The sequence below is a fragment of the Muscardinus avellanarius genome, assembly GCF_963383645.1.
Source record: "Muscardinus avellanarius genome assembly, chromosome: 17".
In the NCBI taxonomy this organism is placed as follows: domain Eukaryota; kingdom Metazoa; phylum Chordata; class Mammalia; order Rodentia; family Gliridae; genus Muscardinus; species Muscardinus avellanarius.
Genome location: NC_137803.1, coordinates 41,067,897 through 41,080,469, shown reverse-complemented (window position 1 = coordinate 41,080,469; position 12,573 = coordinate 41,067,897). Strand labels below are relative to the sequence as shown.

Genomic DNA, 12,573 nt, shown 5'->3' with positions numbered 1-12,573 from the left:
TTGCAGAGGGCTTCACTAAGTAGCTGAGGCTGTCCATGAACCACGATCCTCTGGTCTCAGCCTCCCAAATGCTGGGATTACAAGTGCGCGCCACCACACCCAGCTCACCCTTACCAATTTAGTGAGACCTCATTTCAAAATAAAAAGGGCTGGAATTGTAGTACAGAGGAGGAGCACTCCTGGGTTCATTCCCCAAAAGCACACAAATATGCAGAAAAGAAAATCCTAGACTTAAATTCTTAAAGCCTCCCTAATAAGAATTAAGGTAATTGAAATTAAAGAATTAAAGTAAATGAAAATTATTGCTGCTGTTTTAGGTTAATATTACAAATTGCATAATTAATGGCACATTCCCTAAAATATAACTCAAGGATTATTTGTGTTGTGGAAGTTTCATGCACTATAGCTGTATACTTTTACAATTCTTTAAAATAGTGATTGAAATATTTTAGACATGTATTTCCCAAATTAAAATAATATTAAACAAAAGTAACTATTTTATTTTTATTTTTGATACTAGAGTTGTATCCAGGTACATTCTACGCCCCAGCCCTTTTGATGATTTACTTTCAAACAGGATTTTGCTAGGATACTGAAATTCTCACTGCATTGCTGAGGCTGTGCTCAAACATACAATCCTCCTGTCTCTACCTCCCAAGTACTGGGATTACAAGTGTGTGCCATCATGCCCAGCTAAAATTAACTATTTCAATGAATAAGTGTATAAAGAGACAAAGCTGAAGTTTCAAAAAGCCAGTTATTAGCCGGGCGTGGTGGCGCACGCTTGTAATCCCTGTGCTTAGGAGGCCGAGACAGGAGGACCAGGCTGGTTCGAAGCCTGCCTCGCTGGCTTTAGAGACCCAGGTTCCAAATAAAAATATAAATAGGTCTGGGAGTGTAGCCGGGAGGTAGAAGGGTTTCCAGGAACCCCAGTACCACAAAAAAAAGTCAGTTATTGAAACACAAAAATGTCTTATATTCCTGAGACAAAAAATAAAATTCTGTATATCAAAATATTTTGTAGTGACCCACATACCAATTGTCATTTTTAAACAATATTTGACTTATAGACTGTAATTGGCTGATATTTTATACAGCACAGGATGATTTTAAAACTAGTTCTTCATTTGCATGTCCTAAAATATCTAACACATTTTTTCTTCCATTGTACCTACTAGAGGTAGGAAGTGAAACAGATAGTAATGTGGATTCTGAATTTGCCCGGTCTCAGTTTGAGGACCTGGTTCCATCGCCCACATCAGAAAAGGCTTTTCTAGCTCAAATCCATGCCCGGAAACCCGGATACATCCACAGCGGAGCTACCACTAGCACCATGCACAGCGACATGTGAGTATCTTGTGCTCTGAGGCATTTTCTTTCTGTGGTAGAACCATCTGTAGAGAGTGATACGACAGTAAAATCATGGCTGTTTAGTTCTTTACTTTGGGAAAGAATAATGCAGTTTCTCTTTCTGCCAGAAGAAGCAGAGGACACTACATTTAAATTTGCCCTGGGGCTATTTCCTACGTACAGTTTCCAAGGTGTATCGATGAACTAAGCCAACCAGGGCTTCCTGAGAGCACAACTTGACCAAGGCGCTAGACACTGATGCTCCTTTGCTTAAAATGAAGTCACATCCTTTTAAACCCCTGGGAAGTTAAAAACACTACAAATCGAAAGTGCATTTGGTGCAACTAATGAATGGGATTTTGTCGTCCAGCAACGGAGCACTCTAGAGTATCAGTTGTTTACTTTTCTGATACACTAAGGCTAGGGCTATAGCTCAGAGGTAGAATGTCCCTGGGTTTAATCCCCAGTACCACAAAAAAGGTGAATTAGACGTTCTCTGTTTTGTCTAGTAAATATGTATCTACTTGAATTTTTATTAGTAAGCATTGGACATGGCAGCTACCAAAAATTTCTTGATCCCAATCCTAAAATGCTATTATCTGGACATGTAAGCGACTTTGTACATGATCGTCATTTCAAACATGTGTATCATTTCACAAAGGGCTGGGGAAGGAAGTTGCTGAACATTTTTTTTAAGTGACAGAAGGATGAGGCTTAATGAGAAAATAAAAAGTACTTCAGACTAGTCTATAAAAATAAACTGGTTGCTTTAAAGACCCAAAGAAGAAACTAACCAGAGGCCCCTCTGCTGTTTTGGCTCTCAGTCCAAGTAGTGAGTAAAAGACCAGCAGTAACCGACAGTTATAAACAGACCTGGTTGGAAAGCCAGCTGTGAAGCAGCAGACTGCAATGGCAGAACAAAGTAGTTACAACATCATTTAAGGCGGCAGGGTGCAGCTGCTTTTAATTCTAGTTTGCTTTCTTGTCCTTTCCCCTATAATTTAGAATTGTTTGATTTGTGATTCAAAATGGTGAACTAGCTGTCATCTGTTTCGTAAGTACATACCTACTTGACTTTTTATCATTAAGCATTCACATGGTAGCTACCTAAAATATTTTGGTCCCAATCCTAAAATCAAAGACTATTATAATACACTCGATTTGTTGTCCCTGGTAGGCTCAGAAGCAGGACTAACTTCCAACCAGCGATTTGGGAGTTTGGGAGGAAAAGTTCAGAGCTTGCCTCAAAACTCCAAAAATAACAAGAAATAAATACGAACAATGACACTAAAGTTCTAGCTCAGAAACATTTGGACCATTCTTTTCACTTTAGGGAATATTTTAATAGCCCCGGCACTGTCTAAACAAATACTATGTTTTACCCCAAGATTCTAGTTATATGATTTAGGGAGTGAACTTGTGTTCCTCTTCATAAAGTACTTTATACATTCTTGATGAATAGGAAACAGAGTCTCACATTAGTGAGTGAGGTTATTTTATCTATTTATTTTATAATGAAATTGAACAACTTAAATATTTTTTGAGGTCTAAGCTAGTATATATTTTTAAGTCTGTCCATAGCTACAGGTTAAAGTGTGATCCCTAAATTGATTCATGGGCACACATGCATGCTGTTTATGTGTGTGTGTTTGTATGTGTGTAACACAGAGGATTCAATTATGAATGAATGTCCTTGAGCAATATTTCACTAGAGGGCTCACTCTCCTTGTAGAATGTGTTCCTGAATTCAATTAAAAGTAAATAGCCCCCATACTGGGAAAACTCTTCAAAAGACAATTGCCTTTTTTAAGATTGTAGAACATGTAGCTGGGCATGGTGGCGCACACTTGTAATCCCCGCGCTTGGGAGGCTGAGACAGGAGGATCACGGATCACTCTGGTTCGAAGCCAGCCTTGCTGGATTAAGAGACCCTGTTTCCAAATAAAGATATAAAAAAATAGGTCTGGGAGTGTAGCCCAGAGTTAGAAGGTTTTCCAGGAACCCCAGTACCACACACACACACACACAAAAAAAATTGTACAACATGTAAAGGGAAACCCACTCTTGAAAATATAGATGGCCAGATTGCCATGGAAAATATTTGTAGGAAAAAAAACCTCGATCATATATTTCTCCAAAGCCTCCTTTTTGGGGGAGGGGCTAGGGATTAAACCCAGGTGCAGGCCGGGTGTGGTGGCGCACGCTTGTAATCCCCGCACTTGGGAGGCAGAGACAGGAGGATCGCGCAGGTTCGGAGCCAGCCACGCGCACTGGCTTAGGCGACCCTGTTTCCAAATTTAAAAAAAATATAAAATTGGTCTGGGAGTGTAGCACAGAGGTAGAAGGGCTTCCAGGAACCCCAGTACCACCAAATAAATAAACAAATAAAATAAACCCAGGTGCATCGTACCTCTGAGCTACACCCCCAACCCTATTTTAGATTTTATTTTGAAACAGAGTCTCACTAAGTTGCTGAGAATCCCACTCTGTTACCAAGGCTATCCTCAAACCTGCAATCCTCCTGTCTTAACCTCCCAAGTACTGGGATTACAGGTGTGCAACACCATGCTAAGCTCAAACCTCCAATTTCTGAAAAGTTTCCTTTTGGGAAAAGAAGACATTGAAGTAAATTGGAGGACTACAGAGAAATCAATGTGCCAACAAATCCAGCACTAACCCATGAGTTCCACCCATGCTTCTCTTTTAAGATACGCTCCCAAATGGCATCTGTGCTTTACTCCCAGAGTTACAGAGGACGGGGACCCCTACGTCCGGCCTGAGGAGGAGAACTACGAGAACGACTCTGTGCGGCAGCTGGAGAATGAGCTGAAGATGGAGGAGTACCTGAAGCAGAAGCTGCAGGACGAGGCCTATCAGGTACGGAGCTCTCCTTGGCCCCCGGAGCTCTCCTCGGCCCCCGGGCTGCTGGGCCTTTCACGTCACTCACAAAACCAGTGCTTCCTCCTTTCTTCCACCCTCCCTTCCCAGAATATTCTGACAGTAGTAAAAATGTAAAATCCTTCTTATGTCTGTCACTTGCTGTGAATTCGTATAAATTCTGGTCTGGAAAATGAACAGGGGCCGTGTGGCATTAGCAGAAACAGTAACAGTCCCAACCCCTCCAGGATTCCTAAAATGCTTTTTATTATAAATTTACAAAGAAAAAGCTGGGCGTGGTGACACACTCCTGTAATCCCAGTATTTGGGAGGTTAAGACAGGAAGATCGCAGATTCAAAGACAGCCTCGGCAACTTGGGCCCTGCTTCAAAACAAAAACTAAAAAATGCTGAGCTTGTAGCTCAGAGGTAGAATGCCCCTGGGTTCAATCCCTAGTACACACACACACACACACTCACACACACATACACACACACACATAAAAGAAAAAGAATGCAAAGAAAAGGACACAAAGAGACTGAATAAGCACTACCAGACCTCCTCCCTTGACTTATTTGTTCTCAGCCTCCCTCACCGCCTGCCTCACAACAGGAGACAAAACTTACTGAGAAACATGAGGGCAGCTGAAGGCCCCTGTTGTGTAAGGTGTGCAGAAGCAGATCTCCCTGCACACAGACGCGTATTATTAGCTCGCCTGGGATTCACACAACATGGCACATTCAGTTCAGAATAAACGTAATTAGTCACTCATCCCAAAGGCGATGCATTTTACCCACCGGACTGCTCCAGGCCCTTGTTTGTCTTTCTGTGTGTTGCTGGGCTCTGGGGATTGAACATCCCTCCTGGTGGAGACCTGCTGGTGCCCAGCCCCAGAGGGTTTTGTTTCCCTGTCAGACTGTCTGTCCAATGGCCACAGGTGCTTTTTCCGCATTCTTAGGCCAGCAGCGATTCTCTCTTACTCTGTTAGTGAAGGACAGAAAAGAGATTTATGGACAAAGCCTTGACATATTTTCTTAATAAGAATGTAGCAGGAGTGAGATGGCCACCCACCTTGCTTCTCCCTAACAATATAAAGCAAAGTGTTGCCTCTTAGAATGTCCCATTTGCTTGTCAGTTTAACTACCTCCTGTGTTTTAGAAGCAATCAAAATGTTGGTATAGCCCATACCAAAAAAAAATTAATAACACTTATAGAGCCATGCTCCCATGCTACAAAAAACAAAACAAACATAAAAAAAAAAATCACCAGACCAAGCCACAGAGAAGGATTCTTCTTTGCAAATTTGTGGTTCATCCTGGCATGAAGCTGGCAGGGCATCTCTGGGAAGTCCAATGGATGGCATTCCTACAGGACTCTCATGAGCTCTGCACACAGAGGGAGGCAGTTATGGCTAAATAGTCAATGCTCTGGTCCATGCTGTTAGAGGTACCTAATAGGCCTCCCTCTGAGCTCATACCAGTTTCTGGAATTTAGTGTCAATGGTGACTGAAATTTTAGAAGTTATTTTTCTTAATTTTAGCCTTTTAACATTTCATCCCAATATTAGATTTTTTATTATTTATTTTAATGGATTTAAGACCCAGCTTGACTTTTTACCATCACTGTCATCATACTGTGGTAAGTTTTAAGCCCTCTTCTCCCCCCCCTTTATGTCTGTCTATCTGTCTGTCTGTCTGTCTGCTCTCTCTCTCTCTCTCTCTCTCTCTCTCTCTCTCTCGCCTTTCCGTGCCTGGTGGCTTCAAGGGAATGTACAGGGAAAGAAAGGGGCCAGGAGAAGATGAAAACCCATGTGTTCTCATTTACGATGTTCCTCCAGGAGAATGTAGAAGTGGTTTTCCTTGAGTACTCTGAGCAGACGGTTGTTGGACAGATCGGATGCCGCTCTCATTCACTGGACTCTCCCTCTCTTTCCCTCTTTATGCATGGCTTTCAGCCAAATAATTCACTTGCTTGACTGCATCACTGACTTGACATGTCACCTTTCTTGTTTGTGTCCTTTGTCACCCACAGGTCAGCTTGCAAGGTTGAATGCAATATCCTTTTATCACTCTCCTCTCAAGTAAGTACCTTCTTGTTGGGAGGAAACGTGGACACTGTACACTGAATTCTGATAACGTGTAGCCTGAATTCACAGTCACTTTCTTATAGGTGTTTCTTTCTATGCGACAGAATTTCCTCCTTCCCTGCCATCAAAGAGTCCTCTCAGGCCTTTGGAGCATTTTGTTAAAATCCAGTGGACATTCCCCACACATCCTTGGGAGTTGTTTTTTTTTGTTTGTTTGTTTGTTTGTTTACTCTTTTTTCATTAGGAAAGTTGGCATCAAAACTTCCATAAGACCATAGATGCCCCGGATGTCCTCTGTGGCCATGAAGCTTAGATAGCCACATCACCAGCCCAGCATGGCATTGGCGTTGCAGCCACTCTAGCACTTGAGAAGGAAGACCCCAAGCTTGCTCTGCATCTCCAAATGGGTCAGCCCCTTAGTCACAGGATACTCAGGGCCTAAAAAAAAAAAATGTGTGTGCCTTAACAAGTGAAAGTAAAACCAAGTATTATTTACTAAAAAACAAAAGGATCAAAACAGATGGGAGGAAATTTGCAGCCTTAAGTTTGGTGATAATCAGCTGATTATAAAATAATTTTCAAAATCATTTGTGTGGTATGTGATTATACCCCCATGATCTACCTAAATATGTATAAAATCCTTAGTAGTTTTTTTTTTTAATGTAGAAAGAATAGCACTTGACTGGCAGGATCTTTTCTGTGTAATGGTCTAAACCTAGGCTCTGAACTCCATTAGACCCATTTTCAAATATGGGTTTCACCAAATCCTAGCAACATAAATATAGCAAAATTATTAAACTTGTATTAGCCTCAGTTTTCTCTGCACAACATATGTTATAATGCTTAGCTCATAGAGGTGTTGTCTCCTGGGGATGTATTTTTAAAGACCTTGATACAATAGGAGGCACATTGTCATTTACTATGAACATCACATATGCCTGCCACCATACTCCATGGTTCACGACCAGTGCAGTACCTGGAAGTTGCTGTCACAGTTATGGAAGCACAGGAAGCTCTGGGACCCAGAACTAGCTTGCTCTCTCTACGTGTTTAAGGAAGTCAGGAATCCAATGACTTGAGGGACCTTGGGCTACACTGTCCCAGAAATCTAGACAGTTTCTCTGGCTCCATGCTAATGGCCATTTAGATATCTCCAATGATAGTTCAAAGCTCCAGTACTTCTAGAGTAAGCTGGCTGCACTGACCCGAGGACTCCTGCTCTAGTCATATAGTCCTTCCCGGCTGTTCAATCTCATACATCTATATAGTGCAGCTGATAATAAATTCTACTGACTCTGGCTGCCAGTTTAAAAGGGATATATATTTCTCAAATGACATCCCAATTAGTGAAGAATCCATGCTAGTCTGAATACTACTTATATAGTGTCTCAGTCCTCAGGTTAAGATTAAGCAAGTAAAAATAAATACTCTGATACATATTTTTGAGCTATGAGAAAGGTTCTTACCACACTTCCCTCTTCCTCCCTGGGATTTGAGAATGCAATGCCACATGTCATCCTGAGTCACTATCAGTAGAGGGGGAAAATTCCCAGGAGCAGTTTCTGAAAATATTTGCTCCAGTTACAACAAGCCTAGTCCCAAAGGGGCACCCTTTTCCTTTAATAGCACTTTATTTCTCTTTGCTCTAGCAATTTGATTATTTTATTATGTATATTATTTAAACATTGGTAGCTAGTTCTTAGAAAAAAATTATTATTTTAAAGAAGCCCAATAAAATGGCCTGATATAAGCCCACATAAAAATTATCATTGGGTTCTTCTTGTACCTAAAAGCCAAAAATTTCAGTACTCTGAAAGTTCTGAGACCATTTTTTTAATCGTGTGTTACAAAATTGGCTGTGGAGAATTAAACATTTGTGACTTCTATCATCTACAGCATCAGTACTGTGCCAGGCCGGCATTCTACAGGCCTCTAAATATGAACCAGCCTGTTGCTAGATCAACCACTTGTGCAAAATTTATTTAAAACCTGAGAAAGCACTACAAAAGCCACTAGCTTTCCACCTTTATTGCTAGTTATATTCTGTTTCTTTTCAATGCACTAAAAATACATTTGAAAGTTTAGAACAGTTGACATTAAAATATATTTGAATTGTATGTGGTGGTACACTCTTGCAATCTCAGTACATGGGAGGCTGAGACAGGAAGATTATAGGTTCAAAGCCAGACTCAGAAACTTAGTGAGGCCCTCTGCAACTTAGTGAGACCCTGTTTCAAAATAAAAAATAAAATTGGGCTGTGGATGTAGAGGTAAAATGCTTCTGGGTTCAATCTTGTACTCTGTGTTGCAAGATCAAGAATTACCCCAGTGTATTTGTATATCTTAGCCAAATGTCCCAAAGCCAACTCCATAACCTTGATGTCAGTCAGCCATCCACCAAGGCAGAGCCCTAAATGGGTGAGGGGCCGGAGGTGGGATGCCAGAGACATAGAAGACTCATTTTTCCCCAAGTAGGACTTTATGCCTATTTAGAAGACACACACTTAGCAACATACTAACATGAGTATCTTGCTGATTGCTTTTGAAGAAATAGTATGCACTCACCTGAGCGTCCTCCAAGATTCCATTCTGGACGCTCTGGGTTTAAACATCGGCTTAGTTCTTTTTCCATTGTCTATGAGATGTCAGTGATATGCTGTTCTCTTTGACCCGTCACATATTAACTCCAGAAATGAGAGAACTGGATCACAGAAAGTGAATATTTTTTAATCCACATGGCATTCTGATGGTGAATTAGTGGTCTCATCTTTTTCTTCAAAGGACAGCATGCATATTTCTGTTGTGTTGCTTGAATCCTTCAGGTGCTTCAGGCACCTGTTAAGAAACAGACTCAATGAGGAGGACTTCTTGTCCTCTCTTCCAAAAGGTGCAACAACACCTATGTCCTAGTACCGCCCTGATTTTCAGAGGAAGAAAGTACAGCAAGCGTGTGTGTGCAGGCATGGGCGTGCGTGTATGTGTGGGCATGTGTGTGTGTGTGTGTGTGTGTGTGTGTGTGTGTGTGTGTGTGTGTGTAAGGGAAAGGGGGTATCCTAAGCTTTATAATTCTAATTTAGAAACAGTTTCATCTTTTAAAAAAATCACACATTCCTTATTCCCAGGCAAGATATAGTCAGACAAATGATGAAATAAGATGAAAACTGATGATGCTGGAGAGTCCTGCACCCACACAGAGGAGGACCACAGCCTGGCAGCAACCTCATGGAGAGGAGCCACCCACCCAGCAGCTCCCGGCAGACCCCCACCCCTAAAGATGTGTTCTGATGCCTATAGTGCAGCTAACTTTGTTCTAAGATTTGTAGTTCATAGGTGTGTGTGTTTTAGAAGGAGAAAAAAAAAGACTTCTATTCAAAACTACATCTTCTGTAACACAACTCATCCTGGTTAAAAAAAAAAACAGGCTGAGAACCTGTGCTGCTGTTACACACGATGGCAGTATTAACAAACATTTTAAACCTTTGCACATGATATTGAACCTGTTCAGTTTACAATATTAATACTGTTTGTAGCTAGAGATTTGATTTCTGGATTCTTTGAGATTTTAGCAAAACAGTTTATTATACACTGTACATTTTTTCACAGCAATTGGAAAAAAAACAACCACTTACAACAATTCACTAACCCTGAAGGAATTTGTTCCTGAGTGTACAAACTCAGAACTGGGAAGCCAAGAAGGGTCCTTGTCCTGAAGTTGACCTCAAGTCTCTGTGAGCAGTGACTTGAACCAAACACCAGGAATAATCTGTTCTTTGGGGCTTCTTTCCAACATGGGGTTGTTTTCTTTCAAGACACTCTAATGAGTCAGCCATAGAATTTAGTGTAAATATTTTTTCCAAATAGATATCATATTCAAAAAGAGACAACATTCAAATTATATAGAATCTAGTTTTTAAAATCAGCACAGATCTTCTTAAAAACTGTGAACTATGTTTTGAAATACTCGTTACTAAAGCTGTTTATAAACCACAGGTGCCATAAGACCCCCAAATGGACTAAAGTTATCTATGCTCTTCCATGGTCTTGTTCCTCTCGTTTTAGCTTTAGAAAGCATGTCTTTAATAGCACTGCTCATTCAGAAGTTCCCCTGTCAGGTCGTTCAGAGGCCTTCAGCTTTAAATGTACAGGCTTAAAGTGCGCTTGCAGACATCTGCTCTTCTTTCGTTTCTGACTGTTTATTGCCTTAGCTGGCCACCTGGTATTCTGCATGCAGCGTTCTGTGGTCACGTGAAAGGAGGCAGGCTCTTCTGGGTCAAGTTGGGCTTTTGCACTCAGTGAAAAGCTAAAGTGCAAAAGAACTGTGAAAGACAAGAGGATAAAATCTCTGTCGATGGTCCTCGGTGGGGGCCCTCTTCAGAGAGACCTGAAGACCTCCCTTAGGGATCCTGGGAAAAATGGAAAAGCAATTTTCTGTTAGTTTCGAGATCTGATGCTGGGGTTGGGGGTGGGTGATAGCCTGCAATATATTGGCTATATTAGACTTAAATTAGCAGCGTCTCTGGAATTCCTCTTTTTCCTTTAAACGAAAGAAGAGAACCTCATTGTGGAACAGTGATTCTCAAAATGTGTTTCCCAGACTGGCAGCATCAGCATCACCTGGGAATGTCTTAGAAATGCAAATCCTTAGGCCCCAGCCCAGGCTACCTGAGTCAGAAACAGTGGGGTCAGGACTAGCAATCTGTGTTTTAATCGGCCCACCACGTGATTCTGATGCATGCTAAAGGTTGAAAACTGCTTTAGAATAAAGTTGTCCAATGGAGTAAGAAAGGTTCTGAGTCAACCTCAATGCCTCAGTGATTCAGTTTTGCTTCCCAGGCTGGCAGAACCCTTCTCTCACCCCACAAACCTGGTCTGTCGTTGGTGGGTGCTTGGCTGAGAACACACATTGTGACATCTTCAAGCTCACTCAGCAGAGAGCCAGCATAAGTTCATACCTCTGCATTTGGTCAAAAACCACCTCCTTGGCTGCCCTTCGGAACAAAATCACTTTCCTCGGGGATAGGAAAGTGATTGATTGGCATCAAGTAAGGACCCTATCCTGTCCCCGGATGTACTTTAATTAATCATCCTTCCCTCCAGAGAACCTGCCTAACAAATGTCCCTGAGCACAGGCTGACACCAAAGTGGCACAACTGCACAGTTCTCAGATTGCTTTGCACAGATGGATTCTATTGCGGGTTCTGTCGGTGTGTGTTAATGCTCATCTCGCTTCCACCGCCCATCCTCTGTGAAATCATGCCTCTCTAGATGGAGCAGGTGGCCATTGGTGCCTCATACTCAGTACTGAAAACCACTACATCCCAGCTACCTACATTGCCGTCAGCTCGAAATCAGAGCCGGGTGGTTCTTGAACTCAGAACTCAGCCACTGTCTGAACTGAGCTGACTTACGCTATCTCTTTGTGTTTATACATCAAAATGTCTGTCTAAGGTTTGAACAGTTCTGCTGAAAGCCTTCCCCTCGTCTTACCGTTCATTGCCAACCAACTTCATCACACAGTGTTGATGTCATCGTACAGAGCCATTGCGAGGACTCTGGAAACTGCCGCCAATGACCGATTTCTGACTAATCCGCCACCTTTTCTTTCTCTTAGCTCCACGTCAGCACTGAGACCAGACTCAAGCACCCCTGTCCTGTAACCGAGACAAAATGGCGTGTGTTGTTTTGGGGTTTTGTGTTTTTCGGTGGGTTTCTCTCCTTGGCTCTCCAAATTTACTTTTGGGGACTATTCTAAGTGCAAACCCAGCAGGTTTCATCTGTCATGTCTATTCAATGCAAATATATCTTGTGGGGGTCACTTTTTTCTTGTTACACAATGACTTGCATGTCCGTCTCCATCAGAGCTAGTGGCCTAGTAACGAGCACAGGTCTAACAGCCAACCCTCCCCTGCAGCACCATGTCAATGGAGAAAGGGAAGAGGGTGAGATCTACTGTATAGGATTCTGGAATCAGTTGTGGTTGGTCAGGAAGGAAGTCGGGGTAAGTTTGGTTGGTCAGAGAGAGTAGTGCTGGAGATTGTGAACATGGATTCTCAGATGATCTACTATAAGGCAGGGAAGGTTCATTTGTAAGTAGTAATGTGAACTGAATTGCATTAAGAGTGTGGCCTTTGTTGTGATATACTATGTATTTTCTTATATGCATGAGCCAAACTGTTGCATCATAATTTAGCACTGATGTCTGCTTTTATTTTGATCATCTTCACCCACCCTTATTAGTTCTTGGCTGTTAATTGTAGATA

General features: G+C 41.8%; 1 protein-coding gene across 3 annotated transcripts in view; it reads left to right on the top strand.

The window, feature by feature from the left end:
* DTNA (dystrobrevin alpha) overlaps window positions 1–12,065 on the top strand; it is a gene marked incomplete at both ends in the record, with an annotated part of 145,520 nt that extends 133,455 nt beyond the window's left edge. For all 3 annotated transcript variants that reach the window (XM_080714375.1, XM_080714374.1, XM_080714373.1), the window contains 3 exons: window positions 1,179–1,347; window positions 4,095–4,227; window positions 11,925–12,065. In XM_080714375.1, the coding sequence (XP_080570501.1) occupies window positions 1,179–1,347; window positions 4,095–4,227; window positions 11,925–12,065 (443 nt within the window). The remainder of the gene's footprint in view (window positions 1–1,178; window positions 1,348–4,094; window positions 4,228–11,924) is intronic.
* Between the last annotated feature and the right edge of the window lie 508 nt (window positions 12,066–12,573).